A 16439-nucleotide genomic window follows, 5' to 3' on the forward strand; every position below is an offset into this window, starting at 1 on the left:
TAAAAACAGTCTGACCGAAGCACAGTGCACCTGGAGGCAAATCACTTATAACATCAGACTATCAATATAAATTTTAGAAATATAACCATGCGTTTATCTGCGGCCGGCATTACTACACGTGGAATTCACAAAGGAGCTTCTACAAATCATATATGGCAACGTTTGGAGGACGATCCGATGATTTTGAAGAGGTTTTTAATGCAGGCGACTAGTTACCATAGACATGCACTAGCCTAGCACTAGCCTAGCACCACCAAACTCTTCAAATAAGATAAGATAAGATGATACTTTATTGATGATGAAGAAATTGCATAAATATAAGGACTGCATGAATTTAAAAAAATATATCTCCAGAAATCAACAACCCTCTGGATAACTAGGAAATGAGGCCCTATGTCAAACATCCGGAAATATCCCTTTAAAGCAGGGGTGTCCAAACATTTTTCATGGGGGCCACATATTGGAGCGTACACGGGGTAAAGGGCAGAGGTTTAAATTGTGCCTCATGCCTTTATTTATGCTTAAAACCTTAATGCCAGCTCTGTATCACAATAAAATGCTAGTTGTTAGGTTAGAATTGTGTAAAATTATTACATATTCAATAAAAAGGACCATCTCTGATGATGTGAGCAGATTCAGCAAGCAGCCAGAGGGCCACCAAAAATTGGTCTGAGGGCCACATTTGGCCCGCGGGCTGCACTTTGGACACCCATGCTTTAAAGCTTAGCATGAGTTTAAGTGTTTGACGATGAAAATGCAAAAAAAACAGAACAAAAGAGACCTTTAAACACAATGATTTTTGAAAAACATGGTGAAGTCAAAGAAACAAATCTGCAATCAAGATAACAGAGTGGAGATGAAAAAAGAGACAAACGTTTAATATAGGCAAATGGAGTATTTTAAAGGGGACTTTTTTTAGGCAGTAGTATCAAAATAAGCAACACTCATTCATATATTTGTACTTCATAACAAAACAGGACTAGTGTGCTCAGTGTGAAAGTGGGAAAAGTAATCACAATAAAAAGATTTTAAAAAATGAACAAAAATCTTCAAAAGTAAAAGTTGCTCCTCTACATCATGAGCAATATACAAAATTTAATATTTCCCGTTTCCAAGTTTGTGCTGGTGAGTGCCTGTCTTAATAACTTTATCGACTTCAAGTAGTTCTTCCAGAAAAAAAAAAAAGAAAAGAAAGAGAGTTTAGGAAAGTTGAGAAAAGACTTGGAGACACACTTGACTAAGCTTTAAGTATAGAGTAATCCCATAGCTACAAGAACTCATCAAGCCAATCTCACACGGCGCTCCTTTGCCTCCAACTCTACAGTAAGTTTAATTTAAGAAGAGAAAAAGTCCCATTTCACACTGTCTCCATACATATTTTCTAATTTCTTCCTCCAGAAATCTCTTAATGGTTTTGTCGGCGGACGCTCGTGAAAACAATGACTTCTAACCTTCCTTTCTCTGCCTCCTTTCCCTCGTCCTTCTCCTCGCTCCCTTGATCACGGCGGGCTTATTTCACTTTCTAAATTATTTCTTACTCCTTCAATCTCTCAACCGCCATTCAAGGGCCCGGGCCGGGGCTCGGGCGGCGGTGGCAGCGCATTGTGACAGGTGAAATGAAAACCAAGAGAAATCTCATCTTCTTATGAACGCTGGGAGGCATTCAGACAGCCAAATCAGATAGTTTTTTTTTCTTCTTTCTTCTATTGAGCCTCTGACAGATGGGAAAGTGAGAGGGAAAAAAAGTATGGTGTTATTTAAATAAAAAAACTGTTTGGGGTTTCCCGTTATCGTGAATAATCCGTGCTCTCTGTGGGGTGAATTTAAGAGGAATACTATGTAAGTTTCAAATATAGTAAGAAATATGCAGCAACGAGCCCTTGAAAACCAGAGATTTCTTCAAAGACTGGTCAAATCGAGCATAAGCTGATGTGTCTTGCCGAAGGACACAATGGGGGACTTTCAGATTTGTGGGGGAACAATATAATCAGTGGTTATTTAAAGTGGTGGTATTATGCAAAATTGACTTTTTCAAGCTTTACATCATGTTATTATGTCATTCCCTCATTAAAAACATGCCTGAAGTGTTGCCTTGGCTCATTCACGTATTTTTGAGGAATCTGTAAAGACTCTGATGGCGGCCATTTTAGGGATAGGTTTGCCTGAGTCCTCCTAGGAACGCCCCCACCTCCTGGAGACGCCTCCGAGCTTTCGTCACCAGCCGAGTAACCAACCACTGCTCCTCAGCAGAACCCCCTCCCCACTGATGCCACAGACAGCGTGTGGAGGGGGCGTGTCTAAAGGCTCAGAGGTTCTTAAAGAGACAGAGGCCTATTTCAAGACATTCACTACAGCCATTTTGAGAGAGACATTATATACAAGGCAGTTATTCTAATTTACTGCATTTACAGACCAACAGAAGGTTTGGTCATCATTGTAGTGTGATATAGACTGGTGCTATGTGACTGAAAAAAGCATAATACCCCCTCTTTAACCTCCAACCTCTCAACTGCCACCTCCACCAGGCGGATTTTCTCCAATTTGCATATCCAAATCTCCAAGCTAATTGACAGGAGAGCTTGGAGCCTGCATGCCAGTGTGTTACCTCATTTGAAGGCCAAGACCTTCTAGTTTCTAAAAATTAGTGCAAAATCTGTGTTAGTGAAACACAACTTATATTACACTTGTTTATATTGATGTGTGCCTGTCTGGTGCTCAGTCACACAAAAAGACGAAACATGTTGTTAGCATTTAGCCTCTCCTCTATGGGGCCAGGGGTGAAGTTAGAAGCGACCAAGTTCTTTTACATTCCCCTGTTTAAATAGAGTTACGGAAGTAGTTACACGATCCAAGTATAGCTACACAAAATTAAACTTATCGATTTTCTAAGTGGTTTTAAAATCAAACCTACAACCTGCAACAAACCAGCTGCCCTAGTACTACCATCCCAAACTCCTACAAATTTAGATCAACAATCTTAAGAGATAAGATAAACCTTTATAAGATTAAGATGAATTAATATAAAACAATCAATAAACACTCCAAACAAGATAAAAATGTGTATAAGGATGAACAGAACAAAGGAAGACTGGTGGAGTGCCCATTCTTTGAGAGCCACTGTAAAATATAAAATATAATGTATAAATATAATGTAATAATGTAAATATAATGTAAAATATAATGTAAAAAATAATATGGAATGTTTGTCTTGCCTTTGTCTTATCCTGTATTAGTCTGGAATTATCTTTCTGTGAAATGTATTGTGATTTTGGTATTGTAGTGTTATTTATGTTGTTGTTTTATTCAATGTCTGCTGTGACTGTGTCTATGTCTGAGGTGAATGAATGAATAAAAATAAAAAATAAAGAAAGTTACGCATCAACTCGTCTCAGCTCAGGTAAGAACATATCTCAGTATGTAAAAACAGCGGCCTGTTCCTTTAAGAGGCAAAAGGATTTTTTTTTAAATCGAAATACACAAAAAAAAAAATCAACCCACAAATAATTAAAAGCTGAAGGACGTTTGGGGATTTTCTTTTCCTCCACTCCATACATGACTGTGGCTCTCTTTGACGCTTTTCTCTTTTTGTTTGCGTTCGCGTCTTCAGACAGACAGCGCTGGCGGACATGTTGATTGAAACCTGAAGGTCGCAGGCTCGAGACGCAGACAGAGGAACGAAGGTACAGCTAACTCTTCTCCAGGGTCTGACTGTGAGTGCTACTTCTCAAGGCCTCTCCCTGTAGGCGGACTCCGCAAAGTCACCCTGCTCTTGCCAACTTGTCAATCCTTTTTTTTTTTTGCCATTGCAGTTTTTTTGTCCCTCTTCACACGATGCCGATACAGTATTTCTCTATTCTCTATTTCTCGACCTGCTGCTGCACCTGTTGTCGCACCTCTTCGGTGTGATTTTATTCTTTGCCAGTCACTCTGTCCTCCATGTTGGTCAGATGCAGCGTCAAATCGGTTCCCAGGAAAATGCTGCGATAAACGATTTTTTTATTTTGATGTCACAGAAACAAACTCTAAAGCTCAAACATTAAAACATTGTTCGAAAAAGTACTCAAAAAACATGAAATACAATGAAACACCGATCCAGGGTTTTTGCTACGGATACTCGGTTTTGAGTACAGTGTTAATTTCGTCGACTAAAATATTTAGTCTTAATTTTAGTCAAAGTGATATTTTTGACGACTAAAATTGGACTAAAACTAAATTAAAAGTTTCTCATGAGACTAAAACTATGACTAAAATGTCCAGATATTTTAGTCGACTAAAATAAGACTAAATAAAAATTAAAAGAAGAGAAAAATCATCCAAACTTCTATTGAGCGTCTGAAAGAGCCTCAGATCATGTAAATTCTCTGTCAAAGGATCAGCTCTGAGCTTTGTTCATGTGGAGCAGCTCCATGAAGCAGAAGAGCTTTATTAAATATGATTATAATGAATATTATCAATGCAAAGTCGACTAAATTGGTCTTAAATTTAAATTAGTCGACTAAATTTACTTGCAATTTTTGTCGACTAAAACTAGACTAAAATTGAATTACATTTTCGTCAAAAGACTAAGACTAAAACTAAATTAAAATATGCTGTCAAAGTTAACACTGTTTGAGTATCTGCCGCTATCCGATAATTACCGATACCAAAAGACTTTCTTAAAAGTGTCCCAAAAGTCCCCATTTTAAGATCAATAAAGTCATATTTTATTGTCATGATATTACGGATCAATTATCAATTATATCTATCTATAAACTAATGGATAAACATTTATCAAGGAAGCAAGCAACTACTGGACTTTTCTACACTAATTACCCTTGGGTAAATGACAGGCTTTAGGTACATTAATACAAACAACTCATATTAAGTGATCTGATCATTATAAATATGTGAGATCAGTTATTTCTTAAACTAAAATACAAAGATTTGGCTTCAGCAGTGGTTAGTTTATTGTATGAGGCTTCTCTAGGCAGTCCCGTCGCCGACGTCAGTCTTAAGGGGGGGCATATGAAATCCACGGGGGGGCACATTTACTATTAAATACATATTTTTCATATGGTATTCACGTAGCCCTGGCGCACACTGATCATTACATTAAACACAAACACAATCTCATTGGTCAAAGTGATAGCCTGATTAGCTGCTGAAATAAGAAAAGGGAGGGACTATATTTAGAAATATTCTGAATAATTCTGACCCAGGTGGTCAATCTATTACATTTGCATAACATTTAAACTTACAGATTATCACTTTAAGAAAGCAGCTTGGTGGCTGCCACACCAAAGAAACCCATTTCTTAAATAGATCATTTCAGGTAGAGTGCCTTGGTTTTTCATTTCTCCCAATTGTAGGCTCCCCAATTTTTGGACATAAAACTTCCCAAACACAATGAAATTGATTTGACTTTTAGATTTTTTCTTCCTTGAACTTCGACGCTCCTCTCTTACTTAACCACTCCGGCCTATGGAGTCATGACGTCATCACTGCACCTTCAGGTCCAATTCACTATGACATTTTGCTGATTTTCTCTGGCAATGCTTTCAGACACAGATTATCAAATCATTCTGTTTTTGAAACAATAAAGACCTATCTTAAATCTGTAACATTCATTTTGACCGGGAATAAAGTAGCATGTATTTGAAAGCAAGATAAAGATGCTGTTTATATATCCTCCATGTTGGTTAGGTATTAGGCCAGCTTTGCACCTCATTTTTGCAGTACTTCTCAATACTTGTATTCTAACCTGTGACGATGTTCTTCCTTGTCACTGCAGTGCCCATCATCACACCTCTTGAGACAATCAGTAATATTTTTTCACACTCTACCCTCGATGTTGGTCAGTTATTGTCATAGACGGTATATATAATGGACAGCTTCTGCTCACTCCTCCCCGTTTACCATAGTGACCACGCTCGAGGGGGAATTCATGGCGGATTTACAGGCTCCCCCTCCCCGGCTCTGACGAAGCGTGTTCCTAAAAAGGACATAAGGGCGGGATCTTCACTGTAGACTCGTCCCTTGTGTGACGTGTAGCTCGCGCTGCTCCAATGCTAACAGTCCGACCCTCATTAAGCACGAGATTTCTAAAATTCCAGCCTGGTTTCTTTAATTGTGACTAACCCATCGTTATCTCGGGAGGAAAATCCAGACATAGAAAGTGTTTAAAAAATAGAAACCAGGCGTTAAAGTTGTTTTTAACGTGTCTGAAGTCCAATGCTTTTCAATGGGAGACTAGCGGCGATATGGAGGTACCACAGCAATGGCGGCCGCTAGTGTTATGGGTATAAAGCAGAGCAGCCAGCAGGCATTGGTTATAGTGCCACATATTGTTTTTTTCAAGAGCCTCATCATTCCGGCCATTCTTTTACAAAACCTTTTTGTCTCTCCACATATTTATCCTTTTTGACCCCTGATATTCTTCTCCGTTCTCACCACAGCAGCACCTGTTGTCACGACTTATTTTTGCAATCTGCGTAAGTGAATCACACTTTTCCCTCCATCTTGGTCAGACACTCTGCCTCACTTCTGCAGTCCTTTTCAATACTCGTGTAACCTTTTGGTCGGACTCCGCTTCTCCACAGCCATTCTCTCACCAGCCTATCAGCTATTTTCCCCCTTCGGGAAGCTCCGGCGTCTCTGCTGCTCACCTTGTAACTCGCCACTCTTGCTGTAAAGCTCCCGTCGTTGCTCTCTCAGGTAGGCACTCATACTGATGGCATGGGAAGAGGATTCAAACCTGCAAAAGAGAGAATGAGCATGGCACAGTGAAGACCATTGAACTGCAATATTCAGACTTTAATTTGGGAACTTGACCCTCGTCTTTTTCAAGGGAGTCCTAACCCCAAAAGAGAACCAGTAGAATTAGTTTTCATTAGAAGCACCGAGAGGAAAAGCTGCGCAGCCACACTCAGTACGTTTACATGTGAAGTCAAATCCAACAAGGCTAAAGATTCAACTCCAGTCTGTTATTCCAGTAAAACCTGTCAATCCAGTCTTGGCACAGTTTACGGTCACAGAAATGTCCTTTGGGAGCAGCTGAGGTGAAACTCCTGACCTTTGGCTGCAAACAGTTAGCCCCAATTAGCTCAAGGTGTTTTCAAAGGGATATTTCAAGGGATATTGACATCGGGTCTCATGTCCTAATAATCCAGTGTTGTTGATTTCTGGATATATATATATTTTTTTTTTTACTTCATGCAGTCCTTATATTTGAAGAGTTCAGTGGTGCTAGGCTAGTGCTAGGCTAGCGCATGTCTATGGTAACTAGTAGCCTGCAATAAAAACAGTCTGACCCAAGCACAGAGCACCTGAGGCAAATCACTTATACCACCAGACTACCGAAATAAATGTCTGTGTTGACTGAATAATTTTATATAAATATAACCATTTAGCATTTAAAATAACTTATATCTGAGCAGCATCAGCTTCCTGGTTGTAGCTACGCAGCGGCGGAGTGATCTGCTCGGTTACCGGATCTACAGTAGTTTGTTTACCTGCGGCCGCATTACTACACATGGAATTCACAAAGGAGCTTTCTACAAATCAGATATGGCAACGTTTGGAGGACGAGCCCATGATTTTGAAGAAGTTTTTAATGCAGGCTACGAGTTACCATAGACATGCGCTAGCCCAGCACTAGCCTAGCACCACTAAACTCTTCAAATACAAGAACTGCATGAATAAAATATATAAATATCTCCAGAAATCAACAACACTCTGGATAACTAGGAAATGAGGCCCTATGTCAAAAATCCTGAAATATCCCTTTAACTGCGATCATACAGATCTTTAACTATAGAGATCGGGAATGTGACGTCATATCGCTAACGATTATGGGATTAGCAGCAATTGTAAACTAATGGAGATTTAAAAGTTAAAATACTGGAGTTGTTGTTCACATTAAAACACTCAAACACCGCAGTGAGTTAGATGTATTTACCAGCAGTAACTCAGCAGCTAATGGAGCTGTTCCACGGCTTTTTTCTCCACTTTTTATTCACCTTATTCCGCCCCGCCCACTTTTGCCACTTTATGCGTTGTCTCAGCACTTCCGTTGTCCAGACACTTCCGGTCGAGCGCGAAGCCCGTTCATTTTAACGGAGAACGAGGGAAAATATTCTCCGCTCAAATCTGATGTTTAGTCGATTGATTTGTGTAAAATGTCCAATGGTCATTTGCACTGACATGTCGACACTGCAGCGTTTCTCTGCGCGGCCTGAAAACGGCTTTGTTTTCCTGTAGTGACTGATTTTAAGTGGACTTCTCCAGCCCCATGTTAACACATAGGAGAAGTCTCCGGAATAAGGTGAATACTGTTTATCCAATGCTAGTCTATGTAAAATGTATGCTAACAGCTGCAAAGATGGCGGATCTCCATGGTAACTGTGGATTTTCCCGAACTCTATACATTCATGGTCAGATGCTTATGTGGTTAGCAGTTCGCGGCTAGCCAAAGGCCAACGGCTCTGTTGATGAGAATTGTGTAATAAACTGTACATTCAGGGTGTATTCAGACCTGCACTGTTTGGTCCACTTTAAACGGATCAGGGTTCGTTTTGAACGTTGGTCCGGATTTTTTATTCAGGTGTGAAAACAATAAACGAATCCTGTTGCGGATCAAAGAACCAGACCGAGACCCACTTTTTCAGATGGTCTCGGTCCGGCTTCCAAACGGACTCTGGTCCAGTTCGCTCCAGGTGTGAATATAAACCACTGTTGATCCGAAACAACTGCGGGAAACATGCGCCTTTTTGGGCTTAACAAGCCACCGTAGCAAGGCACCGTGAGAAAAGTTATCCCTTCGCGGCTGCTAACGCTAATATTGGATGCATACTACAAACAATGAGCAGACCTGGAGCCTCCTGGATATTTGGGCAGATGCACAAACCCAACTGTGTTCGTGTTTAGCGAGAAAATGAAGCAGAGGCTTCGAGCGTCTCCTGAACAGCCGCGGTCGTCGCAGCGCGGTGTCAAGTGGAAAAAACTTCGCCAAACTTAAATGAAAGTACGAGACGCATTAAAGAAAAGTGGAGGATCAAGACCAACAGTTTGTCCTGTGGACATAATGGAAACAAACAGCTCAGCAGACGACCCTTCATCCGCACAAAACTCCTCTTCCTCCAGCTGCTCCGGTGAAGCTGAGGTTAAAGGTCAGTGGTTTAGCCTCTCACGTTTCTTTTATCATCATAGTAAGCGTCAAATTTTCATTTTTATTTCATTTGTTGTGGTCATTGCCGTCCAATGGGAGCCTCCATCGTCACACACGTGTATGTGTTTACAAAATATAGTTCACTTGCAAAAAGTACAGTCTGAACATGAACTGCACCAAATGAAAAAAAAAGTTTGCTTCTGATCCGGAACAAACGAGCGGAGCAAAGGACTTTTCTGGTCTGAATACATCCTCAATAAGCACAGCACCACTTTAAAGCCGATTGTTTTAGTGACTTTTATATGATCAATCAGTGCTAGCGTTAGCTGTAGCTCCGATGGGAGTCTTCTGTCTCATGGCCCAACACACATTCTCAGCGCTGATCCAGCCACTAAAAGTAGTAGTGCACAGCTTTACTGAACAATGGCAGTAGTATATTAGACCACACTGAGTGAGAACAGGCAAACTCCACACAGACATCCCATCAGCCTCGGGATTAAACCCTTTTCTACGGTGAGGCAAGAGTGCTAAATAGTGAGATAGAAATTTCAAATGCATAAATAATTCATTCATATTTTGCAAACACCAGCAACAAAACTGAGACTATTTCAAGCACAAACACACTAAAAAAACATAATCACCGGACTTTCTTACTTGAAAAGAGACTGCTTGGCCCGCTGTGGTTTCTTCTTTGCGAAAAAGGCGGCAAACTCGCTCCCGGTGCTGGCGTAGGAGAGCTGGGCAGAGGTCTCCGAGGTGCTGCGGCTGTTCTTCACATCCAGGTACTCCATTAGCAGCACCTGGGAGCATGACATACAGGGACATTCAACATTATTTTGAGATTGAGTTGAACTTTGGACTACATTGAGGAAAGTAAGTAAAGAAAGCCAAGACCCTCTCCCGCCGGTTTGACTTCACACCGCGATACTGCTAATGGAAGCCCTTTAAAAACTTGAAAGCATTTTATTTCCGAGTTTTGATATTGCATCCATTTTTATTTCTTGGGAGTGTTGTATGTTTGTCCAAATCATAATTGGGGAATTATTCAGTATTGCTTTTTATTTTATTATTATTATTTTTTTAACTATTTATTTTAATTTGTTTTTCTTCTTAACAATAAACAGAAAAAACAGAAACAAAGAAGGAGAAAACAGCGGCAAAACAGATACATAAATAGTTAAATCAATAGCGTAAAATAAAAATAAATAAATAAAATAAAATAATAATAAGATAAAAGTCTTAATTTATGTCAGCAGTGTGAATTTTGCAACCTCCTTACACACATATAAGTTTCTACACATATATATACACACATTCCCACTATTTTTTGTTTTATACAACAAAACACGGGTACGTTATATCTGCACATAGATTATTATTATTTTGTCAAGGTTTAAGTTTAGCATCCTATATTCATTTAGATTAGTTTTATATGAAACTCCAGTTGATTTCATGATTTTTACTTTATTTTTTATTCTACATATTAATTTAGCTTAAACTACATCAATTACCTATATTATATTATATAGTATGAGTAAGTCAAAGTCTCAAGCATAATCATTTTTTCTTAATTTTTTTTTTACTTGCCAAAATGAACACTGCTAAGCATCATCAACCATGTTTAAATAGTTATTGGGGGGGTGGGGATCCAATAAATGTTCACATCTTATTTTCAGTCCATATAAATACATGTTATTGCCTGCCATTCATGTCCAAGATAGTCTTTAAGGGGAGACCAGTCGTTTACGAAATTGTTCAAAGTTCCATCCAGTGCATTATGTAATCTTTCGTATGGTAACAGTGTCAAGAGTTTCTCACGCCAAAGAGATAAAGTAGTAGAGCGTTCTTTAATCCAGACTTGTAGTATGGAGAGGCGAGCGGCGAACAACATCGTTTCCGGCACGCAGTCGCTTACACCAAGAATACACAATATAGGGTCAAGTGGCACTTTAATCCCAAACATTTTTTTCAATTTCCTGAGCAACCGAAGACCAGAATGAGGCAATTAAAGGACAGGTCCGCATTAAGTGGAAATAAGTTCCTGTGTCCTTTTTATATTTCAGACAAAATTTTGTACATGTGTCATATTTACTCCGAATTAACGGAGTCACATGCAGCTTGTAAATGATTTTATATTGTACTTCATGTGATTGGTTTGATTTAGTAATTTGTCTTGCATGGGCTAATACTTTGCTCCATATCTGGTATTGCTTTTTAATTATATATCTGCAGCTATTCACCTCTGATCGACTGTTTTGTGGATTTGCGTAATTTCTCTCGTGACTGAGTAGAATCAGTCTAATATATTATTGGAAATTTTTGTATTCAAATGAGCAGGATAAAAGCAGATCACTCTTGGAACTAAAAGAAAGGACTACCACTGCTTTGTGAATGCAGAGAATGAGTTTCACTGATGCTTTCGACACATTGTCACACAAACAAATGTCATATTTCCAGATGCAGCCAGTTCCAAAAAGAAAAACTTCACAAACTCATTATTTTTCAATCGAAACTAAATGTTTGGCAACACTATGTGGAAGTATGAAAATATGAGCCTATAATGTCTACCTTACTGTATGAAACACAATCTCATCTCCCATTTCCCCCGATCTGTCATTATGATCCATGGGGAAATCCATCAATGTCCCATCACGGTTCATAAAAATCTTATCAACTTCTAACAATAGCCGGACAAGTACATGGAGACGGTGGCCAGACAAAGTTAACTCGGTCCACTCCATCATTCTCGCCTTCATTGCTTTTCATTTTTCACAATCTGGTGACGTTAAATCTCCCCATATTACACATTGCTGTATCTTCGGGCCTCATCTACTTCGGTACGGCCGCCTTTTTCTTCTCCCAGTCTTCTGCTAATCAATATCCAGTGGTTTTTAGAAAAGTATTCCAACCATATTAATCATTTCTATTTCAGTATTCAGCATTCCAGTTTGCAAATGGGCGACGTTCACAGTTTCCCCACGTGACTTCTTCTTGGACGACAAGCTACACGCTGTACTTCCTGTGGCCGATCATTTACATTCATTAATTAGGAGGTCCCACACAAGTAAAGAGCTCAGGATTTAGTAAAGGACAACGAGTTACTTACAAAAAACATCATGTTCGCTGTGAGTCCTGCCCCTTAAGGAAACGCCAGTGGTCGTAAGGTGGGAGCTTTTATCTTGGAGCTAAAGGCTAGCGTTAAAAGATTTTAATATTCAAAGATGTAAGATTCAAATTTGTATTTATTTGTCAAACCGTTTGTGAATGATTTGAGGGGGTGGGGAGTGAGGGCTGTGAGCACAGAGAGGGGAGGGAAGGGAGGGAGTTCAGCTTTCTGATGGCCTGGTGTATGAAACTGATCTTCAGTCGACTGGAGCTGGCCTGTAGATTCCGCAGTCTCCTCCCTGAAGGCAGTACCTTGAAGATACTGTGTGATGGGTGCGTAGGGTCCCCTTTGCAAGTGAGACGGGTGGAGTACAAGGGGAGTACTTAATGGAGGGGAGAGGGGCTCTGCAGATCTCTCACGATGCGCTGGAGGCTCCTTTAACAGGAGGCAGTGTTGGTGCCGTGCCACACAGTGATGGAGCTGGTCAGGATGAACATATTCTAATTTAGTTTTAGTCTTTTGACAAAAATGTAATTCGATTTTAGTCTAGTTTTAGTCAAAAAATATCTTACATTTTAGTCTAGTTTTAGTCGACTAAAATTGCAAGTAAATATAGACGAAATTTCAGACGAATTTAGTCGACTTTGCATTTATAATATTCATTATAATCATATTTAATGTTGTTCCTCGACTTCATGGAGCTGCTCCACATGAACAAATCTCAGATCTGATCCTTTGGAGGAGAATTTACATGATCTGAGGCTCTTTCAGACGGTCAATAGAAGTTTGGATGATTTTAGTCTCTCCTTTTCATTTTTATTTAGTCTTATTTTAGTCGACTAAAATATCTGGACGTTTTAGTCATAGCTTTAGTCTCATGAAAAACTTTTAATTTAGTTTTAGTCCAATTTTAGTCGACAAAAATAACACTTTGACTAAAATTAAGACTAAATATTTTAGTCGAGGAAATTAACACTGCTCTGTGGAAGTTGCACTTAACGGATGCTGGGACACTGGCTCTCATATCATGACATGTAAACAACTAAATATAATTTAAACTACAAACAGGCCAATCCTTTTATGTGCAGGCTCGCTCAAAACTTTGCACTAGTTTTAATTTTGTGATAGTCGTTAGCCCCAAAACAAAAACATCCACCATTAAAAACACAGTCTCATAATATTATTTAACCTGCTCCGGTCACATCCAGACTTTTACTCGCTGTCCTTCATGACATCTGTGAGCTATTGGTTCATTTCTGTGGGACCTGCTCATTTTTAATGGGGAGATGGAGAGGTAGGACAGGTGGAAATCACGTGGTGTCACTGTAGTTCTATTTGTTTTAGTATAGAGTATAGAGTTGTTGTTTTTTTACATATTTATTGTTATCATTCATCATTCATTGTCTTTTTATGTCTCTGTGATGGTGTTTTTGCTGTATGTTTGTGCCTGTGTTTGTCCTGTCATGACATCAACCTGCCATGGGACTACGGATGAAAATTAGCCTATATGGCTAACTCCGGCACATTTACATGTTGAAGAAACACATGGTGATTAATGTGCACTGTCCCAATTCAAATAAAGATATATATATAAAAAAAAAAGAGATTTTAAAAGTTAAAATTATTAGTTATTGTTCACATTAAAACACTTCGACACCACAGTGAGTTAGATGTATTTACCCGCAGTAAATCCGCAGCTAATGGAGCTGTTCCACAGCTATTTTCTCCACTTTTTATATTGTTTTTAGCTAATGTTAGTCAATAGTATGCTAACAGCTGCAAAGATGGCGGATCTCCATGGCAACTGTGGAATTTCCCAAACTTTCCAGACTCACGCCTTTATAGATACAGACGGCATCTCGTCATAGAAGGGGGCGTGGCTTCACCGAGGGGGAAAATAGAATCTTTTGGGAAACACATTTTTTCTCTCTTTTCAGCCATTTTCTGGTGGAATATGAACTTATTTATCACACATGAATAAAGTCAAGTGTAAATCAGGCCCATATAGATATTTTCTCACAGCAGATTGTTCAGTAGAAGTGGAAAAAAGGCAGTTCTAGCTAGCGCTAGCTAATCGTTAGCATTAGCCCGATGCTAACATGTAGCATTATGTTAGCATTCTCTGTTATTTATGTACTTATGGGCTGTTGAACCACTTTGCTCCTCCCCATGTCTTTGTTTCTTTACTTACTAAAAAACTATATTCATATTTCAGCATTTGTTAAAGTAGTTTTTGAATAATTAGAGAAAGTTTACATTTCTTCAAAATTGTTTTCCCCCTTAACTGTTTTCAAACATGACCATATATGGGCAATTCCAGAGATGCCGTCTGTATCTATAGAAAGATGGTCTTTATTTGGAAACATACACCAAGTCTCAGTAATATTTTATAATTACAAATGAGTAAATGCAGCACATAGCCTTGACTCAGAGCAATAGAAGTTTTAGACTTTAGATTTTTTTCCAACCCATTCAAATTGTACGTAATAAAATAAAAGCGTAAAATTAGGCCTGGAAACTTTCTGAACCTACTGCCTGTTCAAAAATAGCCTCTCACATCTAATAGCCGCATAATTTAGCAGACTCCATTTAACGCATGTGTGTCTAATTCTGCGCGCTGCGGAATGGGCCAGAATGGGACGCGAGTAATGGCCGAACAGACGGAGATCCATCTCAACCATAACGACGCAATTAACGCTTAAGGAGAAAGTCCCGGACACGCATGGGGAAGCCGCCGCGCGCTAGCGTCAATGCTAATCCACCAGCACAGAAGCACAGGTACTTGCGGATGTCCAATCGATTGTGTGAGAGCCACGTAATCTGTGTAAAATGGTTTGGCGGGTTCACGGCGCAATGAGTTTAGTGGAACATAAATGAGAGCATGAAAGAGGGCAATTTAAGGGGGTTTGAGAGTGAGAACGGTGTGAAGTTGGCCACATACAAGCTGAAATGTTCATGAATGTTAATGATAAAGCGACACAGCCAGACCAAACAAAAAATCACCACAAAAAAAGGTAATGCGCTCTATTTGGTTGTTTGTTTCGCCCTTAGTTTTGATTCTCTCAATAAGCGTCTGCAGTGTCAAAAGATCCCAGTGTTGCATTCATTTTCCACCAAGATCTTGCATTGATGATGGGAGAGTGTCACAACTGTGCAAAGTCTTCTCCAGCACATCCCAAAGACTCTCAACAGGGTTAGGATCTGGACTCTGTCATGGACAAATTTTGTCTCATGGTCCCTGAACCGCTCTTTCACAATGTGAGCCTGATGAATCCTGGCATAGATACAGACGGCATCTCGTCATAGAAGGGGGCGTGGCTTCGCCGAGGTGGAAAATAGAATTATTTGGGAAACTCCATTTTCCACTCTTTTTAGCCATTTTCTGGTGGAACATGAACTCATTTATCACATACAAATAAAGTCAAGTGTAAATCGGGCCCATATGGATATTTTCTCACAGCCGATTGTTCTGTAGAAGTGAAAAAATGGCAGTTGTAGCTAGCGCTAGCTAACCATTAGCATTAGCCCGATGCTAACATGTAGCATCATGTGAGCATTCTCCGTTTTTTAATGTATGGGCTGTTGAACCACTTTGCTCCTCTCCATGTCTTTGTATCTTTATTTAGTTGAAAACTATATTCATAATTCAGCATTTGTTAAAGTAGTTTTTGAATAATTAGAGAAAGTTTAGATTTTTCACCAAATTGTTTTCCCCCTTAACTGTTTTCAAACATGATCATATATGGGCGATTCCAGAGATGCCATCGATACAGACGGCATCTCGTCATAGAAGGGGGCGTGGCTTCGCTGAGGGGGAAAATAAAATCTTTTGGGAAACCCAATTTTCACTCTTTTTAGCCATTTTCTGGTGGAATATCAACATATTTATCACATATAAATAAAGTTAAGTGTAAATTGGGCCCATATGGATATTTTCTCACAGCAGATTGTTCAGTAGAAGTGAAAAAACGGCAATTATAGCAAGCACTAGCTAACCGTTAGCATTAGCCCGATGCTAACATGTAGCATCAAGTTAGCATTCTCCGTTACCACTTTGCTCCTCTCCATGTCTTTGTATCATTACTTAGTAGAAAACTATGTTCATATTTCAGCATTTGTTAAAGTAGTTTTTGAATAATTGGAGAAAATTTTCATTTTTTCAAAATTGTTTTCCCCCTTAACTATTTT

The 16439-nt window shown here is 39.3% G+C and overlaps 1 protein-coding gene across 1 annotated transcript in view; it reads right to left on the reverse strand.

The window, feature by feature from the left end:
• exoc4 (exocyst complex component 4) overlaps window positions 1-16439 on the reverse strand; it is a 362908-nt gene that overhangs the window by 280981 nt on the left and 65488 nt on the right. Inside the window, exons 9-10 of the mRNA XM_079552397.1 lie at window positions 9800-9945; window positions 6645-6733 (exon numbers count right to left, since the gene is read on the reverse strand). Coding sequence (XP_079408523.1) covers window positions 6645-6733; window positions 9800-9945 — 235 coding nt within the window. The remainder of the gene's footprint in view (window positions 1-6644; window positions 6734-9799; window positions 9946-16439) is intronic.

This window comes from Gobius niger (assembly GCF_951799975.1).
Source record: "Gobius niger genome assembly, chromosome: 2".
NCBI lineage: Eukaryota > Metazoa > Chordata > Actinopteri > Gobiiformes > Gobiidae > Gobius > Gobius niger.